Source organism: Lissotriton vulgaris, chromosome 11, assembly GCF_964263255.1.
Source record: "Lissotriton vulgaris chromosome 11, aLisVul1.2, whole genome shotgun sequence".
Taxonomy (NCBI): Eukaryota; Metazoa; Chordata; class Amphibia; order Caudata; family Salamandridae; genus Lissotriton; species Lissotriton vulgaris.
In genome coordinates, this window is record NC_141699.1 from 128,758,426 (window position 1) to 128,783,088 (window position 24,663).

Consider the following 24,663-nt stretch of genomic DNA (forward strand, 5'->3'; position numbering starts at 1 on the left):
GGCTCTGTGTGGGTGTGTGTGTGGGGGGCTCTGTGTGGCTGCGTGTGTGGGGGGCTCTGTGTGGCTGTGTGTGTGGGGGGCTCTGTGTGGCTGTGTGTGTGGGGGGCTCTGTGTGGGGGTGTGTGTGGGGGGCTCTGTGTGGGTGTGTGTGTGTGGGGGGCTCTGTGTGTGTTTGTGTGTGTCATTTGCGAGTGATAAAGCTAGTGGCATTGTAAATGACAATGCCATTTATTTATGTTAAAAAAACATAAATAAAAATAATGTCAAGAGCAATGCCAATAGCTCTAACTTTAACAAAGGCAAAACCATTGCATTGTAAATGCTTGTTTATTTGTGCACATAATTAAAATAATTGCAATACAGCACAGAATAATTGATAAACATAACAGAAAACAGATGAACAATGCCATAAAATCCATGTCATATATATCAAAATTTAAGACCACGGTCACTTGCTATCCAATAAATAAATAACAGGTAAAGCAGTAAATACAAATCGATTCCCCAGGGTCTCTTTTGAGAACTAGAGAGAATAATATAAAAGCAATCTCACATGGTGACTTTGGAGTCCCAACATGGAGCCTCATCCTTCATTTCCTGTGTAAAAATCAACCGAGGACTCTACCTATGCAAATTTAAAGCAAATATATGGAAACAAACTACTTAGGCAGCTTACTATCTAGTCCTTCAGGCTCAGCATGGAGTGTCATCCATTTAAAGCGCATATGCTACTAAATTTCACCCCTCCTGACTAACAAATGCCTGGGGCAGCCGCCACCAGCAGCAAATGCGCATCCCTTCTGCGCATAGGCAAGTGGCAGAAAGAAATGTACTAGTGTTATTTATCCCCTGTATTCAGCATGGATACCACCATCTTCATGTATTCTATAAATCTTCAGTCAAGTTGCCTGATCCTCCGCCGCAACTTTGCAGGATCTGATATTTAGCCGTCTAAAAACTGGGACCAGCCAATCACGCCTTAGGACAATAAATGAAGTTCATATCCAGATAACGTGCTGGAGAGTTTACAATGCTGCCACAACCCCTGTATAAAAGAGTGCCAGTTAGTCGACATTGTTGGTAAACTTTATGTGGACTCGGCCTCAAACGGAGACGAAGGAGTTGAATTTGTGTAGCCTGTTGAAATGAAGAAGAAAAATAAGGTGGCAGTGATGAGAGCTGGTACAGGTGGGTTGATGGTATGACTTCAGCTCTTGCACTCATTGCCCCTTGGTCCTCGTGGGCAGATAGCAGCCTGGCCTGCTTCAGCAGCGTTCTTACTGTCTGTTTCAGTGGAGCAGGAAGTTGCATCAGATCCTTGGCTAGAAGTGCATAGATTGAGTCCGAGCAAATTGTATTTAAATCTGATTCCTTGTTCAGAATAATGTTCCATGAGAGCTGCTGAAGTGCTCCACTGTCGGCACTCCATTTTCACGCAAAGAGAAGGGGATCGCGCATAATCAGTGTAATCCTGCTGTGTCAAGTTGGACTCAAGGCGAATATGGCCTGCACAGTGCGCTTCGGAAGATGAGAAAGGCGCCTGTATTATTATTATTATTATTAAATCGGTTTTGTACAGCGCATGGTTACCCTAGAGCATCCCAGCGCTTCGCCAAACAGAGTAATACTACGAACAGAACAGAGGCACAGAGGATTAGCAGAAGAGGAAAGTTTTTAATTGTTTTCGAAAACGTAGGAGACATGGTTCCGCGCGTAGACCTAGGGGGAGAGCATTCCAAAGGGTAGCGACATTAACGGAGAATCTCCTTCCTCCTAATCGGGCCTTTTTGACCCTGGGGACAATGGTCAGATGTTGTTGGTCCGAACGTAAAGTTCTACTGTCTTTATACGGGGTCACCATCTTTTGAAGGACGGGAGGGCCTTTGCCTTGCAAGATTTTGCGCGCAAGGCAGAGGGATTTAAATTTCATCCTTTCTCGTATTGGCAACCAGTGTAGCGCCCTTAGTGCTGGTTTGGCCGATCGAGACATGGGGATGTTATAGAGCATTCGTGCTGCCGCATTCTGAACTTGTTGAAGTTTGTTCAGAGTGATCTCAGGGGCACCCAGGTAGATCGCATTACTGAAGTCTAACCTGGACATGATCAGACCCTGGATTAAGAGCTTCTGAGATAAAAAAGGAATCAGAGGTAGTACTTTGCGTACCGATCGGAGGAGGCCAAAACAGACACCAGCTAGTTTGGAGGCCTGGGTCCTAAAGGAGAGGTCTTGTTCCAACCAAATGCACAGGCTCTTGATCTCAGCCTTGGGTTTGGGAGGGGATCCCAGGGAGCTGGGCCAGGCCGAGCAGGGGAGAGAGGGAGTTTTTAGTCCCATCAGCATTATCTCAGTTTTTGACCCATTCAGTTTTAATGCTGAGTCCCCCATCCAAGAATAGACTTTGGAAAGGCAAGAATGAAGCAGCTGTGAGTTGTCCGTGGATTGGGAGAGGGCGAACACCAGCTGGGTGTCGTCGGCGTAGCTCACGAGCTTGATGTTAAATGGAGCCACCACATCCTCCAAGGTGGCCATGTACACATTAAATAATGTGGGACTCAGGGAGGAGCCCTAGGGCACACCACAGTGGAGGTGGGTGGATGCCGATCGTGCGCCCCCTTCCCAAACCTGGAAGGATCTTTCGCTGAGGAATGACCTGAGCCAGTTCAGGGCTGTCCCCATCACTCCGGCATCTGACAGTCGCTGGAGTAACACTCGATGGTTGACAGTGTCGAACGCTGCACTAAGGTCCAGGAGGATCACTGCCACTGATCCTCCTGAATCCAAAATGCAGCGTGCCTCCTCCGTGAGTGCCAACAAGGCGGTGTCAGTGCCTTGGCCCGGGCGAAAGCCAGTTTGGGAGCTTCTCAGCGCACCGTTGGACTCAAGGAAATTGGATAGCTGGAAATTAACCAATTTTTCCGTGATTTTACTAAGTCCCGGAAGGAGCGAGATGGGCTAGTAGTTAGCCATATCTAGGGGGTCTAGGCTGTTTTTTTTTAGGAGGGCTTTTACTATTGCACTCTTCCAATTGGGTTGGACTACACCCGCGCCTAATGAGGCATTGATAACCTCGGTAATGGGCTCCACAATGGAAGGGGGAAGCTGTTTAAGAATCCTCATGGGGACAACGTCCCGGGGAGAGCCACTCTTAATGGAGAGTAAGACTTTAAGAGCTTCATCCTTAGTGACTGGCCCAAAGGACTCCAAGGTCCTCTGAGGTAAGCCCTCATCCTCCAGGGGCTCAGGTCCTATCTTGGATTGGGGCAGAGAGATCAGAATTTTTTCAATTTTTGTATGGAAGTACTCTGCCAGATTATTGCATTTGTCTTCCAAATTATCCGTGGGGGCAGAAGGTGTGGGGACCCTCAGAAGTTCTTTAACCACCAAGAAAGTTTCTCTTGAGGAGTTGGAGGCATTGCTAATTTTCTCCTCAAAGAACTGAGTTTTAGCTAGCCGGATGGAGAGCTTGTAGCTCCTCATCGCCGTTCGATATTCCGTCTTACTAGCTACTTCCCAATTTTTCCTCCAGGCACGCTCTAGTTTTTTGCATTCCCTCCGCATAACCCTCAGCTCAGGTGTGTACCATGGGGCGGTGCGTAGTCTTTTCTCCTTTCTTCCTGCCGATCTTATAGGGAGGACGGCGTCAAGTGTGTTCGACATCCACCTACAGAAGTCTGCAGGTGGATGTCGAACACACTGCCTGTAGCCTGTAGCCATGGCATTGTGCACGATCCAGCCGGGGAACAATCGACCCATGTATACAAATGATCCATACCTCAAAGTAGGCAGCAGTTACTTTCAGTGAATTTGCAGATGAGAGAGTGATGCTCTGCGTGGCAGGCGATTGATTCTCCCCCAGTCCCTTATAGCCTTGCAGAAACACAGACCTTCAGGAAAACTGCGGTTTTCCTCCTAGGGATTCCGGAACCATGCATCAGTAGAGGACCAAATTAGGTGGCATGGATTGACTAAATTATATGGCAAGAAAAGGCAGTTTATGCAGTATAATGGATCCTTCCTGTGGGATAGGTTGCTTTTTTGTCCTTTTAACACACATTGCTATCCTCTGAACAAAGGTTTCACCTCATTAGACACAGTAACTATCAGTTCAAAGGCATCCAGTTAACCTTTGCATAGGGACTACACAACCACACAAACATCATACAGACTTCTGACCCTGTTGTACAAAACCGTCCCCAAGAAAGTCGCCCCACATACCTTTCTCCGCTTACCACAAGTCACATTCCATCATCCGACCATTCATGATCCATCCTGGACATGCTCTTCCCATGGACTCCTCCAGTGGACCGGCTCTTCATAGGAAAGTGCCTGCCCTCCCTCCCGGACGGAGGTCGGGTATTGGTTACTGACACTAACCAATACTAACAAACAAACCTTTAACAAATTGCTTCACTGATATAAGGGCCTGGATTTATTCCTGCAATTTATGGATATTTTCATGGCTGTTTGTTACTTCAAGGAACACAGAATTTTATGCTGCTCTTTTTGTAATTTGTTTCTATTGAGTAGTAATGTTTTCTTTGTTCCGTTTTCTTTTACACATGGGACACGTTGCACTTGATGTATAAAGAAAGAATAATATTTTTGCATCTATTTCTTGATTACTCTTCTCTTCTTTTTTAATATTAGAACATTAGAATCGTACTTAGCCATTGTGCTTTACTGTACAATTTTATCCAGTTTCTCTAATGAGAACCGCCTTTTTTGTGCTACTGTTTTGCAATGTACAGCACTTCTGGTAGAAGGTCTTATAAAAGAACCAAATATAAAATAAAAAGTTACCCAATTAAAATCGAAACTAAAGTCTCTCAAACTTAGCCAGGTCAGGGCATGTGTCCTCGGGGTGGAGTCTGAAAGCAGAGGGTGACTAAAAGTCCAGCTGAAGGCCCAAGCCTAGTGACATTGAACATGCCAAGTGACCTCCTGGTGCTCCCAAGTGCAGCTATATTCAGGATATTTTCATCCCAAGTCATACTTTCCTGCTTACACAGATGTACAAAAACAACAACGCAACCTAGCCATCTCAGAGACGGGGACTTGGCGAGCCCATAAGTCCTTGCTGAGCGGACTTCTGCCAATTCGAAAAGTTGGCAGAGGCGGACAGGGCTGTCGGACCAGCTGGATCAGTCCGAAGATGCTCTACGTGGCAGGCCATCGAGTCTCTCCCAGACCCTCATAGCCTTTCAGGAAACATAGGCCTTCAGGAAAACTGCAGGTTTGCTCCTAGGGCCACTGGAAGCATGCAGCAGTGGAGGGCGAAATTAGGTGGCATGGCTTGACTAAATTATATGGCATTGTATTCCTTTCAGTGGGAGTTGTTCACTGTTTTGTCATATTAACGCACATTAATATCCCTTGAGCAAAGGCTGGGGTGACTAGTTAAACTTTGCAAATGGTCTGCCGCTGTGCAGCCCTATATGTGGTCCTTTTTTCAGTAACTTTCGATCCATTTGAGCTAGAAGCATTTTTTCTTAAATTGTGCAGCAGATGGTAGAGTGTGTATCAACTATGACAACTTCATAAATATGTAAAAATGCTGCTGCGGCGGAAGAACACTATATATCTAGTGATCCTGCCTTTAATGCTTACCCCGCCTCTGTGTATTGGTCACCTCTGTCAATCATGAAATGCACATGTGATAAACCATGTTACTTTCATTTGAAAACCTATTCCTCCCAGACTTTCGTACTAGTTCCTAATTTACTTCTGTCCAAGGATCACTCAGTGAAGAGAGGCAAGCAGCTGGTGACCGCCCAAGGATGTTTTGCAACAGGCATTCTCCAGCCGGGCATTTGCCTAAATCATGATATTTGGATAATACTTGCATTTGTCAAAGATTAGCTCTGATGGGTTCCGGAAGTCGAAGTTGGGAAAATGTCTATTGTTGCTTAAGCGTAACTTGTTTCCCACCGTAGATATCCATGCTCCACGCAAATTTCTGCCATCATGTGCCATATTTTAATGTGCATCTTGTGGGTGAATCCTCAGTGTTTTAGACCTTTCTCTAAAGATTTCACTAGCACATATGATGATGCTCAATGTGTGTCATTATTTTTTGCCATTTAACAGTGATCTAAACTCTGTCGCAATGTGTGTACAAAATTCTAATGATTCACTTTATCAACAATGGATGAAAAAACAATTTGAAAGGCAGACGTTAATCTTGCAACAAATAGCTAACTGTCCGGCTCGCAGGCAATTTGCGTAGTTAGTTTATTTCCCCTGGACCCCTTTTTTACAGGAAGAACCACATGACTGTATATGCCCAAAATTCACCTATTTCTCTGATTAACCAGTGGAGTGGATTTGGGTGGTTTTAGCGGCTCAATTTCACCGCACAAGGAAATTGGGGGGAAAAAGAGGAAATTTCGCCAGCTTGGCCGTTCTGCAGGGTTTTTCACCCATCACTAGTTATAATGAGACCATCTCTCTTCTATTTATTGTATGTGAGACACCGGTGTAATCTTCCCACAAGGACTGGCTTTCTTGGCTATCAACTACGCAGATGAAAATATTCCCATACCTTTTAAATAGCTTCACAGCACTCTAGTGCAGCGATCTCTGTGTACCCCGTCACCGGTTCGAGTCGCCATAGGGCTAACTCTGCTTCCTATTACCTTGATATCGATCGAATGAGTGCCATTGAGTAAAAAATAATTACTCATTATAAATGCCCATGGCATTGCTATTGCTTGTATTACTCTTGCATTATTACATTGCGAGGCGTGTGTGAGGCTTGGAGCTCAGAATCACATGTTTTGTGTAGCACTCTGGACGTCCTGAGCAGCACTACCATGCTTTTGCTTTGAGGGTATATACTAGAAATTTACAGTGCTTTACGGTCAGCGCCAACTTAGTGTTTTTGCCCTTGAGTAATAGATGTTGCTAATAGGCTATTTGATAGTTCTGAGCCAGCCTCGGAAGGATGCAGCAGAGCTCAAACCCTCCCCCACAAACTCAACCTTGCAGTAGATTCTTAACCCTCAGCTCTCTTGCCAGTATTTGACCTCTTACAAGCCTTTTTTGTTGTTGAGTCAAGCCACTCAATTATAATTTACTATATCATGTGCATCCACCTGTAAGTTGAAATGCACCCATCGACTGCGCGATTGTTTGCACTTGTTAGTGTGAGGCCTGGCATAAACACCCATCTCTACCACAGCGATTCAGCAAACACCAGTAGGGCGCCTTGAAATGGCGTCTTGCTGGCATCTAAAATTCCCCCACAGTCCTTCATTTATATGCATATATTCGTGTTCGCAGCAAGATCTTGTGTGACAAGGAGCATCTAGCACCCAGCCTCTGATTCAGGTGATCTCCTAATCAAAGAATCCATCTGCAAACAGAGAAGCATTCGGAGTTCCTTGAGGCAGTGGATTGTGGGTGATGAAAGTCTGGGTAAAGACAATAGGACTTCACTGGCAGACAGACCTACCAACTTCTGGGGAGCTGGGCCCAAGCCAGATTTTCAGGCTAGCTATTGTCTTCTTGTCTCATTGGCTTTGAGCAGGGTTCTCCAAAGTCGGTCCTGGAGGGCTGGATTCATGCCAAGTTTTTAAGATAACTACATTTATCAAAATGAGGATATGCTAAAAATCTGGCATGGATCCGGCCCTCCGGGACCGACTTTGGAGAACCCTGGTTTTGAGGGTTCAGGGTACGCAGAGATTACTGGGCCACAGCTGAGGTGGTTGAAGAATGTTACTACTGATGTCCCGGAGTCTGACCTATTCTGGTTTTTAAAACTGGGTACCAAGGTCGGCTTTCAGCTCTTAACTCTCTGGGTAGTGAGATGGGCAGTTACATTAAATTACATTTGTAGATTTATATAGCGTGGCTTATCACCGGTGAGGATATCAAGTTGCTGTCCATGAACACTGGGTGATAAAGTAATTTGCCCAGAATCCCAGGATGTTGAGTCGACTGTGAGACTGAAACACAGCTCCCAGCTCCCAAGTCGGCAGCTCTGAGCGCTGTGCCACATCCTCTCCCAGTTCAAACTGTTGCAGGGGGACAGTGTGGAGGTGGAGACTCGGAACTCAACAATTATACAGTAAATTAAAGTAATGACTGACGTGCCTGGTGCATGCCTTCATGAAAAATTACAAGTGCTTTGTTACACCAACTATGTAATACGACACAAATATATTATGCAACGGAATGCAGTGTTTTAACGAGGTGTTACAGGTAATGGTCCAGTGATTTATTAAGAGAAATTACAGGTGCAGGGTCATGGCGGGAGTGTGAGCAGGTTACTGTGTCTGTGAGACACAGGTCAGTCTCCTAATAGAGCCTGTTTCTTAGTGGTTTGGAATCAGGCCCACACCCTCAGTTCTAAGTCCTGTGGGCCCCTGGGCAGTGTTCAGTTAGCGTTTGCCCTTACCATTGCAGCTGGATACAGGTGCGAGGTCTTCGCTGGATGCAGTGTGTGCACGTGGGCCCACCTTCTCTCTTGACACTGTGAGAGAAGCCATAGATGCCACCGGCTTCAGCTGTGCTGATGTGATCTCTGGCGGTTCAGTTCTGGCTCAAACTGAAGCTCACACCCAAATGAGAACTTGCGGACGTGCCACTGGTGAGTCCATCAAGCACCTCCACAGGTCCAAGGCTACAGATTGCCCCAGCATCCAACAAATTTTTTAGGGGCACAACCAAGGAAAACCCTAGGAGAAAGTCCCATTCATCGGCGCAGAGCGCCAGGTTCACGGGTAGGTAGCAAGGAGCCCCACTCCAGCACTTAGGTCGGCTCCTGTGACATCTTCCTCCTTGGGTGTGTCCTTGTTTTAAAAGTCATGCTTGAAATTTTAGGGCAATGCACCAGGCTTAAGGGGGTGGGGTGCAGACAGACCCACTCCATCCCTGGGTCAGCTCATTCAATCTTCCCCTCAATCATTCTGCTCTTCTGGGAAGACACCTCTTCCAGTTCACTGAAGCTGGGCTTTTTCCTTTGGGTTATCTTCCTCCTGCAGGAACACACCCTCAGCTCCCCTCTGTCACGAGGCTAGAAAAAAATGTATCCAAGGCAGACTCACAGCTCTCCTCCAGCAAGCAGTCTCAACCCCTCTCCAGTGGAGACTGGCTGTCCATGATGCTTGCCTTGGATTTCAAGAGTTTCCTTGACACTCTGCGGAGCATCGCCTTTGCAGCCAGCGAGAACATTTGGAACAATTTGAAGAAAGTTCACATTCTCCTATAGTCCTTTTCCAGACAGTAAATCTGGATTCCACTTTCTCTGTTCTGGAACTTCTTTGAGGCAGTCTGCTCAGTTTTCATCTCTCTCTTCTTCCCTTCAGTTTCTCTTCAAGTGATAATCCCACAGTAGGGAGTGATGAGGCGTGTCTACAAGGGGAAAACCCAAAGGTACTAATGAGGGGCGAAGTCCTCCCACCTGACAGACATCAACCAATAGGAGTAGCACCTCTGGAAGAGACAAAAGACAGTGCCTGACAAAATGTACCCTGCATTTAAAAGGAGACTTCTGTCTCCACCTCCTCACACAAATCATCTATTCAAACTGGAGTGCTCTAGAAGGAATAATCAGGCGTGGGACGGCTGAAAGGTCTCTGCTACTTTCCTTCTTGGAGCCCTGCTTCCGTCCTCCCACACCTCGATGTTGGATTCTTCACATCAGCTTCTGGAATGTTAGCAATACACTTTGCTCGTGTGTGAGGTGAATACCAAGTCTTTATCTTTTACTACGGGGAATCCAAAATGGATCTTGTTGGCCTCAAAAACATACACTTGCTTGCTACACAAATTCGTTTTCGAGTCACCTCCATAGGGAGCAACAAGCCGACGGGCATCGCTCCCCGAAGTTCTGCTAAAGTGCCACAAATGGTCCCTTTGCAGACACTCGGAGTGCATGCTATGTGTGCACATATGCCATGCACTCAGGGTGTTAGCAAAGGGATCATTTAGCAGAACTTTGGAGAGCGAGTCCATAGGCTTCCTGCTCACTATGAGGGAAAAGAAAAAAACTACAGTTGAGTAAATCAGGGCACTCACATAATCATGTTGGGCGGGGACCTTCTGGTTCCAACAATGTGTAAATGATTCCTTTTTTTAAATGTATCCCATGAAAATATCCCAAAGATCTATTGTCCGGTATGGCTCCAGGCCTTCCTGACCAAATTTTTTCTCCCCTCAGGTAGACAATTTCAAAATGTTATCTAGCGAATGATATGAATTCGGTATCAACCCCCACTGAGACGGACTCAGCCCATGGGATATTCTGCAATCCAGTGCTTAATTTGAGCTAGTGGTTTCCGGTGCTCGGCACCATCACTTAATTGTCAACACTGGCACTTGTGACAATTTGTCCCATGGTGGTTGATGGGATTATAGACACAGCCCCTGGTGATGGACGTTCCCATAGTGACCCGCGAGTTCCATGACCTTGAAAGGATACTTTTAAGGCTGCTAGCCTTAAATGGTAGGACGCAAGTTCTGCAAATTAGATACATATTTGAGATAAAAGCAATTGACATCCTTGTGAATGTGGTTCTCCTTATCCCGGGGAAGATGCTTGTGAAGTGAAATGAGGATCTATTTAACTGGCACGTGATTTTCGAGCCTCACTGTTGCTGCGTACCATCGTCACCTCATATTCCAGCTCGTTTCAGGAAGGGGGCACACAGGATTTGCTTGCCATGACCTGGGTCATAGGTCAAGATAAGTCACGAACGTACACGCCGGACGTCACGTGCTTCCCATGACCTGGGTCGTCATAGATAAAGATAAGGCGGGAAGGAGCAGACCGCAAGTGCTTGACTTGGCCAGGTCACAGGTCAACGTAGGTCCGGAATGGACAGTCACGATGCGCTTGCCACAGCCTGGGTCATAGGTCAAGGTAAGTCAGGAACGGGCATATAGGATGCGCCTGCCTAAGCTCAGGTCATAGATAAAAAGAAATCAACACAGGGCACAGCCGATAGATAAAAAAAGAAGCTTGAAGTAGGCGCTCAGAATGCACTTTCCTGTCTGGGGTGATGGGTCACGGTCATTCCAGAATGGGCACACTGGATGCCCTTGCTGTGGCCGCATTATAGGTCAAGAGAGGTCAGGAGTGGGCACGCAGGATGTGCTTTCCAGTCGAACGGGTCATGGGTCATAAGTCAAGAGAGGTCAGGAGTGGGCACGCATGACGCGCTTATCGTTCATCTAATGGCATGCACCCCTGTCCTCCGGTCTGCAGCTGCGGATTGTGCAAAGAGCGCCGCGCTGCCCACGTGGGCGGCTGGCATCCGTGCCCCAGCTCCAAGGAAGCGCTGCAGTGGTGTGAGGAACCGCTCCTCGTTTCTCAGAATCGCCGCCTCTTATCTGATGTTTGCCCTGCGCATAAACACTGCGGCCTGATAAGGGGCTGCGTGATGCAACCGCTCCTGTGGCCCAAAGGTTCCCTCCAGCTGCTGTCTGCGATCAACACAGGGCCCGGCCCGGGCGACCCGTGGCCCAGTGCGCAGCTGCTCCAGGGCAACCTATGAGCCAGGCGGGGCCCAGTGCAGCTCCAGGGCCCCCGACCCTGCGACTCAGGCGCCCCCGACCCTGGCGGGGGCCAGCGAGGCACTGCTCCAGGGCCCCCGACCCTGGCGGGGCCCGGCGAGGCCCTGCTCCAGGACTCCCTCTCATCTACGATCCTGGCGAGGCCGGCCTCCGGACAGGACCGGCTTTAACATGGTGCCGCCCGGTACGACAACCTTTGTGGGCCCCCTCCTCCCAGTGAGCTGCAGCTTCTCGGATTCCCTCCCTACCACCTCTCAACAGCACCTGCCTCACATGTCATGTACTTCATTTACGTTATAGCTCCACTCATACCAGCGCAGGGTGTCATAGCACTTTACATCTCACGCATTTATGAAAAAAGCAAATGGCCGAAGGAATTAGTCACTTCCAACCCAGTATGGTCTAGCAAACCCTGTTGAAATTTTAAATGCTAAATGTTTTAATGCCAACATTTGATGAAGCACCAAATCTGTCAATCATTTTATGATACACAATCGTGCCCTGCTTTTAATTATTAACATGATAAGGACACTCTTTTTGATTTTAGGATAAAATAAGTAATATGCACTTCTTCTATATTTTAAACCATTTTTTATGTTTGTACATTGTAGGACTTTTACATCCATCTTGACATTGTTGTGGTTTTTATTAACTTAAACAATAAAGTAGTAAGCTGAGTTGAGCACACGCATTTTGCAGCAAAATGTTCTTACTATTTTTTTCAAAAAGCCATAGCTCTGAAAGTACTCTCATGAGTAGTGCGTTCAAGGTTATTGGGGTCAAACCTGATTTTTCCGCGGCTTCAGAAGCCTGAGGCTAAGCCGCAGCCACAGAGCCCGCCCAGTGATACTAGAGGCTGAACTTGTGTTCATGTTTGCTCTTTGGCTTGCTGAAATCTTTTATCCCAAAGTTCCCGGTTGTCCTCGAATAGCCTTGTACATAGTTATTGCGCTGGACTTGCTGACGGATGTTGTCCTCGACTTTAATCACCCTTTGGTGGGGCACGGCGGCGCGGAGAGGATCAGGTGGAGGTGTAAATAAATGAAGAGGATGTTAGACACCGGCCGGACGGATTAGGGTTGGAGTCATTTATAAAACATAAACCCGTGGGACTCACGGGCCAGATTTCATACTCTAGGACCCATTGGGCCGCAGTGTCGCTTGCATTGTCTCGGGTTTTTCAGTGTTTGGTCTGCAAATGCAGCTTTTTACGCCTATGCAGTGAAATGTTTCTGCACATTGGTATCTTTATAAGTTGCAGTGCACCGAGAAACCTGTATCATTTTAGAAGTAAAAAATAACCACAGAGCCCAATGCTCAGCACTTAATTTAGCGCATGGTCAACTCTGAAATGTTCTTGTTTTTCTTTGACCTTTGTTCTCTGGAGAGTTGAGACTGATATTATTGTCCACCATGTCCCAGGGGGCTGATCCTACTATCCCCTCGATTCTACAGCTGCTGGCCTACAATTGCTTTTATTCGGTGCCCATTATGCCCTTTAGAGGCTGCCCCTCCCCATACATTATGCTATGTCTCATTCATATTGATCTATCTGACACTTTTGTCCATAGCCCTCCGCTTAAATTATCTTGATCTGATTGGTAAGTTGTCAACAATACAGCCAGGAAAACTGCTTCCTAATCCAGCATTCCCCACTCGACTAATATTGTCTGCCTAACATTGGAGACCCAAGCTCTACGCTCCACATACAAGTTGGACTTCTACGTGGTATGCTTCCACGAGACAACACAGGTCAAAACAGACCAGTCGTAAGTGGCCAGGAAAAGACTGATGGGAACCCTAGGTTGTTTTTTTTTCCATCGAAAAAACATTCAACAGTTGTGCGCAATTTAAGGTTAGTCAAGCATGATGGAGACGAAGCCGGGTGCAAAACCATGAATCTTCACCCAACTGTTCCTGAGCCTGGAAGGAATTTGTTTTCCTGAAAGAACCCTAAATATATTGTTTCTGAAATTCTATATTTAATTAGTGCAGATGGTGAACCCCCTCCCCCCCCCCCCCCCCCCCCCCCCACCCACCTTGAGGCCGGTGCTTCTTTTTGCAAACATCTTTTAGGCGTTCAATAGAGACACTAAAACACCTTGTCTATCCCCACTGTGAGGACTGGGGTTCCTCAAACATTAATATATTGTCATTATCCAGTTTTGATTGCAGTTTATTCTGTGGCTTTAATAAAACCTTGGCCCTTGGTCCCATAAAGGCGGTGGTTGCAGTTCCCCGCTGAGAGGTGCCCTGGAAGTCTGCACATTGCTGCCGTGTTGCATTTTTATCCGTTTGAACTCTCCCCGTCTGCTGAGTTTCTAAAATTCTGCTGATTAAATGGCTGTTCACGCCAGGTTGCCTCTGCCGAAGACTGCACACAGTGCATAACTTAGAAAGCCTGGTGATTGGCCGAGTTGTTAATATGTCCATGGTGGGGGCGGGGCACGGGGGGGCTTAATAATCACACCTGATGTTCTGACCTTTAAAGATTTAAGGTATGACGCGCTGTATTAACAGTCAGGTAAATACCTGAATGTGTCAGTGGGTGGGCATTAGTAAAATACTTTTAACAGTCTGCATGCGGTTTAAGTGGGTCATCCATCTAGGGTCAGACTGGGAAAGAAAGTCATCTCGGGCAACAAAATAAAAGTGGGCCACCATTAGCGAATCAGAGAGCTAGAAAAGTGCCCCACTTTGACAGTTTTGACCTTCTAAAGAGACGGTGGTTTGCAGTGTATGGCAGACTTTGCCGGCAGCAAGCACCAATGCATCATTTTCGTGATATAATCAGGGAAATCAACAGAAAAAACAACCTCGTGACCATAAAATAGGCCCACAAACCACCCCAAAACAACCCCACACACTGCTGGCACTGCCTGCTCGCCCTATAAGCCTGCTCAATCCTGTATAGAGTGTAGAGAAAGAAACTGTTCTCTGTACTCGGTTCTGCATCTCTAAGAGTCCCCCACACTCAATATTCCAGAATGTTTCTTTGATGGATGATGTCTGCTTAAATTTGATATTTACTGTGACATCATTCACCAGATGGTCCCTCTCAGCAGAGTTACATTTCGCACAGCGTGAAGGTTAGTCGCCATTTATTTTTTTAATCAAATATCTTGAGTAGTGCCGTCAGCATTTAGTTACAACGATAGCACAACAAATAATGTAATTCGTTAGAGACAGGAAGCACAGCCAAGAGCTTACTTAAGGACAAGAAAAAGTAGGTCCTTGGCTACCATATAAATATAGGGAAAAGAGCATAACATTAGGGCATGTGACCCTTGGGAGTGGAGAGAAAAAAACCAAATAAAACAGGGTTCCCTAAAAGCGATGAAAACAATAAATCATTGTGTAAGTTATGTTTGTAATATGGCAACATGAAGGACCTATAAACAGGAACCTGAAGGAGAACATGGTCTGAGTTACTCGCCTTAGTCCAGGGTGCTGCCCAGTATAGGTCCAGGAGGGCTCGAGCCGTGTCAGATTCTAAGGATAAATATGGGGTATATGATTAATTATTGTTTTTTAATTTCTTAAACATCATTGTAGGCCTTATGGATAGCCTAAGAGTGGGTGGGCTACGTCCCTCGAGGCAGTTGCAAGCCTTACAAGCCTGATGAAAATTAAGAATTATTTAGTATTTACAAAACCTGAGGCACGAGAAGGAAGACATCATCCCGGAGTACATTTGTCTCATGGTGCAGCCTCTTTTATGGGACGGCCCGCAACCTGGGGCACTGCAGTAGTGCTTTATAAGGAAAAACCAGCATTAGCAAAGGGAATAGGTCTGTGGTTGGAAACCACTCTTTTGACTTTTCCAATGCTTGTTTTTTTTCACGTGGCTTTTGTAAAACTTTATTTTTGGGTGAGCTCTTGCCTAAAAGCAACCTCTTTATTTGATCTCAGAGCACACACTGCCGTAGTAGTTAGTCCCTGGCACGAAAGGGAACTAGGTTGTGTGTGGGTGGACTCCCTGTGGAAGATTGGGATGCCGTCACTGACAGTGAAGATAGCCAGTGTCTGAAGTGAGATGACCATTGCCTCATAGTGTATGCTGAAGTATATTGAAAAAAAATGTGACTGACACAGTAACAGACCAATGGCTGTAGAGGACGGATTGATATGTAAGAATGTTTGAAATACAATTCTAGTAAAATCAAAAGGTATTGGCAAGCACCAGACAGAACCAGAAATAAGCTCCACCCTCATTTGTGAAGTTGTCACACATCCACTCAGCTGCTGTAGCTTCACTCTCCGTGTGTCCTCTCTGTGGGGTGGTTGTACATGGGTTTCATTTTTGGGAGTTTTTGATGGAAACCTTTTTGTCTCTTTTCTTCCCCTCAAAGTTGCTGTGCAAACCCCTAGTTCTAGAGCCTGGCTGTATGGTGTTTTGATGACGTCAGCAGTTAGAGATACTTGTTGCACTCCAAAACAATACATGTGTCTCTGGACTTTTGAACTTGTTGAACAAGTATTTGCAAAGGCCAATAGGTCTCTGCCAATGCTTTTTGCTGATGCTTTGCAGCATCAGCAAAAAGATGCAATGATGAAAATGGGCGCATGAGCGTGCACTCCTCATAATGCTTCCGGTGATCAAGTCATTCTGTAGACATGCATGTGTGATATATACGTGCACCTATGGAATTGCACAGGCGCCATTAAAAATATATATATTTACAAATCCAAGATGGCAGTCGCCACTTGGAGTGGTAAATAAAAAAACCTCAAAATGTTACTTCTGCAAAAGCACTTGTTGTTTTTTCAAAGCGTTTCAACTGGCTGGGCCTTCCAAAAAGTTTTTTCAAAACTGTATTTTATTTTAAGGACCTCAGGGATGTGGGAGAGCTATGGAGGAGCAGGTTGAGAGGAAGTTATGGGGATTAGATGGGAGCAACGGACAAGCTTTAGGTTGGGGAAATTAAAAAAATAAAATATGAATTAAAAAAAAAAACGTTTGAAGTGGGAGAAAAATGGACCAAGTGGGGGGGAGCAGAGAGCAACATGAAGCGTTTAGTGGATGGCCGGTATTGATTGACAGAATCAGCACACTAGGGAGAGAGCTAGTGGTGGAGGAGGAAGCAAAAAAGAACCCACAAGGGGTGGGTATTTAAAGGAGAAAAGCAGCATACGAAAGGGAGCAAGAAAATACTAGCGATCTCATAGAGTGCTTAAAGAAAAAAGTAATTCTCTAAATGTGAGCAGTGGAAGGTTACATGACTCCAATGAAAAAGATGGTTAAAAGGCTTTATTCCAGGGGAGGGCCAAACACAAGAAAAGGAGGAAAGCCAATGATTAAGAAGCAAGCGAATGAGATACAGAAAAGCCCGCCAATGGTAAGCAGTGGGCAGGCTGTAAGCCCACTGTAGGTTTTTAGTATGGTCCGCAGGAGGTCTTTAAAAATGAGACTCAACACTGGCCTAGAATGAGCTATCCAATCGAACTTATGTTGCTTTTTATTGTTCATGGTGCCCATCGTTAAACATGAAGTCACATTACAAAATAAAAAAAAACAGCATGAACAGCGTTCATTGAAACACCTATACAATAAGTAAATTAAAATGACAATTATTATAAAGGTTCCAGCTTTGCCGCTAAAAACCCATCCCTTATGTACGGCCTCACCCTTTATTCTGGTGTGTGGCTCAATCCAGTATTCTGGCTCATACATATGTTTTCAGTTGGTCCTGGTAACAACAGATCATTAGTGGAATTGAAGTGCTGGAGGTGCTCTGCCCTTGGGTAGCTGCCTTCTTCCTGGGCATGTGATCTCTGTATTTTTGATGCTTAAATTCCATAGATGACTTTTGAACCATTTCCTCCTGTACATTGTATGGAGCATTAAGATTGGAACAGTGTTGCCTCCATGAGTGTGTCGTCTCACTGTAATCCTGTCTTCGCTCTTTATTCATCCCGCTGCTTCCTTGAAATAAATATCGCTCACAGGCTCTTGCTTCGTTGAATATCCCCCTGTGGTCAGATTACCTCAGTATTGTTTCTTGCTGGGAGTCCGCTTCACCTGAGCGCTGTCTCTGCTTTCGTTTTTTCTTTTAGACAAGCCAGCGTCCTTCCCAGCGGTTTCTGAGGGGCCGAAGCCGAGTGGGGAGCAACTACCCCTGTCCTCGTGGCCCTCGGTGCTGCCGTATCAGGCGCCGCCTCGAGATGTGCTGCGGGGCCCCTCCCAGCCAGAGCCTCATCTCTACCAGTACAGCCTACCAGGTGAGCGGGCGGTCTGCACTTGGGGAGGACCTTTGGGTTGCCATTGCAAATTGTCATCTTGTGGTATTTTCTCGGGTGGGGTTGGTGGGGGTGGGTAAATACGGCACACGCCAGTTGGGTTCCTTTCAGGATTCTTTTCTGGTGATGTCTAGGTTCCCCTCTGTTCTGCGATGAGAAACAGTGATGTGGGGGGGGGGGGGGGAATACGGGTGTGGGGGGGGTGGTTGAACCTTCTTCTCAGATGTTACTAGGGTGTGCAGCTTTTGAAGCTTGTGTGTGTCCTAGACACCTAGACCATATTGTTGCATTGAATCAAGCATTGGACCAGCTTACTCCTGCCTCCCGTGACCGTGTTCAATTATTCGCATAGTTAGCCTGTGCACCCCAGTTTTGTTGTATGAAAATGCGCTCGGGAGATCCAGATCTCCCTTATAACATTTTCATCAGGCAAATATTGAATGCAAATGCAACTTGCCCGATATTGCACAGTGATTGCACAACACATACATGGAGAGGTGTTTGTTGCAGAGTGCTTCAGGACAGCCCTTTCATGTTCTGATAAAACCATAGTACATATAATCTTCTAGAATGTTCATTTGCTCTGCTACAGTTCATTACAATCATTTTTCATGTTCCTCCTTTCTGTCACAAATGAACTCTGACATAACTTTGCAAGAGTCCAAGGAAGTTGCATGCACCTTTCAATTTTCACTTGTACCTACTGATTAAAGGGTAACACTCAAACACAGAAACAAATAAAAAAAGAATTTCATAGACCCACTTACCACTAAATGGTCTGTCACCACCACCACGCCAGCCGCACCGACCTATATTATCCATGGGACCGCTACAAAAAGTGGTCTGTATTCAGACATAATGGGATGAGCTGGGTGTCCATTTTTGCGAAGGTTTAATGTTTTATGTTTTCCCCTGACATTACACAGGGTAGTGGTTGGAGGAGAGGTTTTTCGATCTAGAGTTTGACAGCATCGCTGTCAAACGCCTTGCTGCTAACTGTATATATAGAATGGACTTTGGGTCTGCCCCTTTCAACCAGTGGTTTTCTTCAAGCAGCAGCTTTCAGTAATTCGCTGGAGGCTTTGTCAAACACGTCTTTACTCAGCCCAGTACAGTATTCATCTCTCACCTAATGCTATTGGCTATTTGAGTGAATCCTACCACCTCCTCTCTGCTGCTTGCATTGAACTGCACAAAAGAGTACTTTACAACTGTAGCCCTCTCTGTCCGCTCCTTCTGGCTAACTCCTTAGTGCTAAGCTGCGTGTTAGCACATCAACCCCAGACCTGTTGGCTTTGCCATTGCTTTTTCATTTTATTTTGCTGTGGTGCCTCCTCCTAGAACAGAGCCAGCTCGCGATGCCACCACCAATCACTGAACGCATGATGAATCCAGCTAGTGCAGAATACATGCCCACTGGCTGCTGGGAACACAGTCCTTAGATTAGTAATACAGCTGACCAAAGTTTCTTCAAATTACCAAAAACCCAACAAATTCTCATGGTTAGCAATAGTTCTGTTAACTTGCTGTTGTTTTTTAGAGTTTTTTAAATATGGTTTTGTTGAATTTGATTTGGTATCAACTTCTGCTACTGAAAGAGCCAGCAATTTTGAACAGACTCTCTTTAGCTTAAGTACTGTTTCTTCCGTGGGGATAGTTATCAATCAGCATTTCAATATATTGTAGCAAACGAGATGGACTGCATCCCAAAATAATAGATGAATGTAATGGAACAGTTTTTTAGTTTCAGTACGTGATTGTTGGTGGTTCTCTGTTGTTCATGGTAAGTTTTTTTTGTATAGGGAGTTCACTGACCTCGGCAGAAAAAATGACGTTGCTGGTGAAACGTCGCTGCATTGAACAGATTCTTTTTTTTTTATTGTTTGTCAAAGTTATAAAATTGTGTTGGCAAAGCCCTTTATAGAAGATGTGAGTTCTTTTCTAGTGGTCTGTGAAATATCTCCATTGAAACATGAAACACTCCCAGTAGTGTCCTGAAGGGAGGGTGGCTTAATTTGTGGTTATTATATCCCAGCCACAGCCAGGATCATAAGATGGAGTCATTTGAGGCTCTGCCACACCCTGACATACTTGGAGTTTTCTTTCTTGTGCCCATCGTACGATGTGTTCTTAGCCTTCAATGTGGCATTGGTGTATTTATGTAGACAGCCTGCAACTATTTGGCATGCTCGTTGAAATGGATGAAAAATAGAATTAACTAAAGCCACGAGGGCGGCGTGTGCTCGTCCAAAACTCACTCTTGAATCACGGAGGACTCTGTTTTTATTGAGCTTGCAGTTCGTAGATTTGTAGGTGGTGACGTCTCATTAGCCAATTTCCTTGCAACAGGTCAAGTGTTTGATCTCAAAGTCAGAAAGTCTATTCCCTTTCTAAGGGGCTCCAGTTATTGCAAAATGTAGTAGCCCGCTCAAGATAGACCAGAGAGAAAGCATTGCTTCCATTTTGGAGCCGCCACCCTGGATCCTAGTGACAGAACACACACATTCAAGGCCTTCACTGGGACCTATGATGGATTGTTAGAGAGTGTTACCCATACCAGGGTAGCTGAATTTCCTCACGACAGCTGCTAGTGGGTCTCTCGCATGTCTGTGTAGATGAAGAAGTGTTTGAGTAGGACCTAGCTGACTAAATGGCCAACTCTGCCAAGTGCCACATTCGAGTACTACTCCTGACAATCCACCATAGGAGTATGCAGGTTTTTGGTAGTTTCATCTTCAGTACCAAGAGAAACCACTGTACTGTAAGATAAAGATAATCCTGGGTTTGCCGTCATCGACTGCTCGAAACAGTAATGGTGCACAGTAAGCTAGGCTGACTTAAAGGCTTCTGATATATTCCGGAATTTAAGCTAGCGTAACTACTCTGCAAAGTTGCATTAATGGGAGTTTTCATGAACTGCACGTTGCCCACAATGGTGGCCTTTCGGCACTATGAGACTTGGGAAGTGGCAGCTGTTGGTTTTTTTCTTGTGGGCCCTCTTGCTGTCATTTGCTACTTTGGTGTACTCAGAGGTTTGCTGTTGGGAGTTCCAGGCCCACAGGCACTAACGCACTCCAGCTGGATAACTAAAGAACTCCCTTTGGGTCTGTGCTGTGACTTTCTCGGTGGTAGTGAAGTCATTCTGACGAGACTTACTCCAAGTGGTGTTAGGGGCTCCAAACTCAGATGTAGCATGGCAAAGTAAACATTTGTGGTCATCGGCTCCTAGTACTGTTTGTTGATTTCTGGTTATTCAGTGTAGCAGAGGTGCCACCCGACATATTTCAGCGTATCCGCATTGTACTGTTATGTTTGGCCCTCTGCTGTTGGCTCTGGGGCTCCAGGTGCAAAGTTGGGATGCTCCGTAGGTTGGAGACCCTACAGCAGGATTCCCTGTGAAAACCCTCCACCCACTCTGGGATATAGGTCCTGTCCAAGTTCTTCAGCTATCTGGGGTACTAAAGGCAAGTTTGTTCCTTGTCTTGTGAATGGAGGATGATTATAGGGGGCTTAGTAGCCGGCGTCCCATGAGACACACTTTAAATGAGACCTGTCGAGGACCCAAATAGTATTACAAGTCTCATGTAATTTTGCAAAAAAGGGTCAAAGGTACCTTTTTTGTTTAGCATACAGAAAAGAGTGCCACAGGGGCACTATACCCTAGGGGCCCATATTCAGAAACAAACCAGTGTGGCTGAAATATTCAGTAGGTAGAGCACCCACGGAGCCTGGGGCTTTCACTGGGCCCACTGGTGTGACCGGTATTTACTTGGAACTGCAATTCAGGGTACAAGGTCTGGCGCTTCCATATCTCCAGAGCAGAAAGGGTTCGAGAGGTGGTTCAGATGGTTCCAGAAAGCAAGTAGCTGGCCAAAGCTAACTGGCCACAACCTCAGGACTGGGAGTGAGGAGGAGAAATCTCTGCATTTCTCTGGGGCTTTGTAGGGACAGCAGCAGCAGCAGCAAACTCCAAAGGCGCAAGCTGGAGATGGTGGTGGCTCACCTGAGATGCTGTCAAGGAAAGTCTATCTGGAGAGCCTGGAGCTTGGAGGATCTAGGCATTTATGTTGGAGATTTAGGCTAGATGCAGGACTAGCCAGGGTTCTGGAAAACTATCGCCTTAGAGGCATCCTTTTTGCAAAACATCTGCAGTGCCTTCTGCTAGTCTGTTCATGGAGGGTCATGGCAGCAGGGCGGCTCCAGATCTGGTTCGGGGTCTGCAACCATCCCTCAGGGGAGGTGGCCCCCATCGAGGGCTGAAGAATCGCCCCAAACTCCAGGCAAATTAACTTCTGTAGACCAAAGTGCCCGTATGTACCCCCTTTGGGACACCAGCAGAAAGCCATAATGAAGCAGAGAGCTTCATTCTCTTGTATTTTGAAACGATCCTCCATTCAACGGAGAGTGCATCTTTGGTGTTTCTCCTTTTGTTAAGCCACACTTAAACTGTGACAGCGAGAGGTCAGGGTGGTATTTTGAGTCCATGTAGATTGTTTGAGCCAGTTTCCATGTTGCTAGGATACAGCCAATGCACAGAGAAGAGCAAGAAGATTCTTCTCCATACCATCCACCCCTTACATTATTGGAGTGTGTGGCCAGAATAATAAAAAAAACAGTATGGTGCGTGTCCTGTGGACAGACAACATTCAGGGGAAAAAACTGTCATCCTGGGCACAGTCACCCGGTCCCAAAAACATCGCTCTACACACTACACAAAGGAACAGTTACATTTTACAAGGGAACCTGTAGGTAAAATGATGTACCCCTAAACTAGAATCAGCTGCCATTGGTTGCTGTTTTGTTTGTACCCTCTATAATAATTGTCAACTAGCTGTATATCGGGGGTTCACTTTGGATGTACCCCTTTTCAGCAGAGCCCAGCTCTAGTTTGCCAACTTTGTCTAAATGTTGACCATAACTGATGGACTCAAGGTTTGCAAATTCCAAAGGAGGAAAACGTAAAACACTGTAGGACAGCGCAGTTTTTCCAAGTGATGGTCTGTTTTCTGCCACCAAAGACGCAGACTGGGGTAGCCAGCTCACACCGACGTACACATCTTAAGTGGCATCCAAAGTCAAGGTCATTTTTCTGTGTCTTCCTAATGAGGTGGGAAGTTGTTCCAAAGCTTAGCTGCTTTTATCAAGAAATCATGTCCTCCAGTTCTAACCTTCTTGGTACAGGGGAATCTCAATCCACAGATGGCCTGGAGAGCAGGCCTGTCTAAAACGTTACTGCTGAATTCAGTTATTAGTTATCAAAAAGATTCCTGAGGTGATAGGAAGCTGATTGAGAATACAAAGAGAATTACATGTGATATGTTGCCTTTGCAGTGTTCAGAGTGATGGGAAGACACAGCCTGTCGTTAACGTCTGATTAGTAGGGGGAAGCTGCCACTTTTGACAGATGGGGGAGCAGAGATTTTATAAGACTCTAATGAGACAGAATCAACAGTCTCTTAAGAGAACAAGAATCCTGTCCTAAGAGACCTTACATCCAGAGCAGCATTGGCCAGGGATGTGGCATAGGTGATGACCAGGAACTCTGATGCCTTGCACTGCCAACTAAGTTGCTGCCTTCATGCTCATTGTCCCGTAATCTATTATTTTCATCTGCTGCCCGCAAGAGTCATCCCTAACTGGTTTAGGAGTGGTCTCACAAGCGTGCATGAGCTGGGAGGTATCGCAACACCACAGACGTACAGTGCTCAGATATGTGGGGTACTGTGTTTAAAGTGCGTGCATGTCTGTGAGATGCCTTCAGGGCTCAGTTGTCCAGGAACGAGAGCTGAGGCTGGTCATACTCTGATAGATTCAATGTGTGATCTTGGGAGGTGGGAGCCTAGAGGGCTTCTTTGATAAAATTTAAGTTGGGTAGCTTGCAAAGTGGAGGAAGGCTTTCCACCGAGTAGAAATGTGGCAGCTGAAGGACTATAAAGTCTGCAAGCGTGGATTATCGTACAATGTGAGATGGTATAGCCAATAGTATTTTCACGTTCCCCCAGGGGTAACTGTATATCCCAACAATACTGCCGTAGTGTAAAACAGCGCGGTCTCATTTGATATTTCCCAGTCTGGTTGGTCACTGCTTTGCACCCTTGAATTAGAAATTTCAAATTGTGGTCTTTCTGTGGAGAAACAAATCTTCTAGAAAGGGAGTGGGTGAAAAGTAGACCTTAGATGGTTACCTACTGCAAGTACTGCTTCTATTGCAGTTTTTGAATTGTGTATTAACATGCTCATTTAAAGAGTGGCGTAATATGTACTGTCTTTCTATACAGGTCACCCGATGCCCTTAAACCTGCACGAGAGTGCCCGATCCGGGGTTCCCCGACTGTGCGGCATGTCCAATCCCCCTCCCCTTATTTCCTCCACCAAGCATCCTACGGTCCTTGAAAGGCCCATGGGCTCCATATCCCAGGTAAGTGCGATGATCCTGCTGTGACAAGATGGTAGACATTAACCTGGGCAGGGAACTGGCGTTATCTGTGGATAGAATGGTAGAACGTGCCATGGACCAAGTATGGGTGGGCGAGACAATTACCACAAGCTGCTGATTAAAGGCCTATCAAATTGTCATTTTGCCGACAAAGTTGTGAAGTTTGTTCTGCTCACAAAGCTTCATCTGCAGATGAAATTTCCTAAAGAAAAGTAATTTTTTTCTGGCACAAACCCTAATCTTAGCTGCATTTTTTTGACTTATTATTTGAATTGCATGCAGTTGGCAACGTTTGCAAAGTTAAAAAAAAAAAAAATCTCAAAGTTGTCTATTTTTCGAACTGCCCTGTGCTTTATTATGACTTTTCTGAGTGCGCTAAAAAAATTCTATCTTGTCATCCGCAACCTGTGATGATGTGGGTGACGCACAATGAGAGCCGCTCCATTGTCATAGTCTCAGCACAAAG

At 45.9% G+C, this 24,663-nt stretch overlaps 1 protein-coding gene across 15 annotated transcripts in view; it reads left to right on the top strand.

Moving 5' to 3' along the window:
• The window catches only part of NCOR2 (nuclear receptor corepressor 2), a 1,233,371-nt gene that overhangs the window by 1,077,401 nt on the left and 131,307 nt on the right, over positions 1-24,663 (top strand). For all 15 annotated transcript variants that reach the window (XM_086942885.1, XM_086942883.1, XM_086942892.1 and 12 more), the window contains 2 exons: positions 17,579-17,743; positions 24,040-24,179. In XM_086942885.1, coding sequence (XP_086799011.1) covers positions 17,579-17,743; positions 24,040-24,179 — 305 coding nt within the window. The remainder of the gene's footprint in view (positions 1-17,578; positions 17,744-24,039; positions 24,180-24,663) is intronic.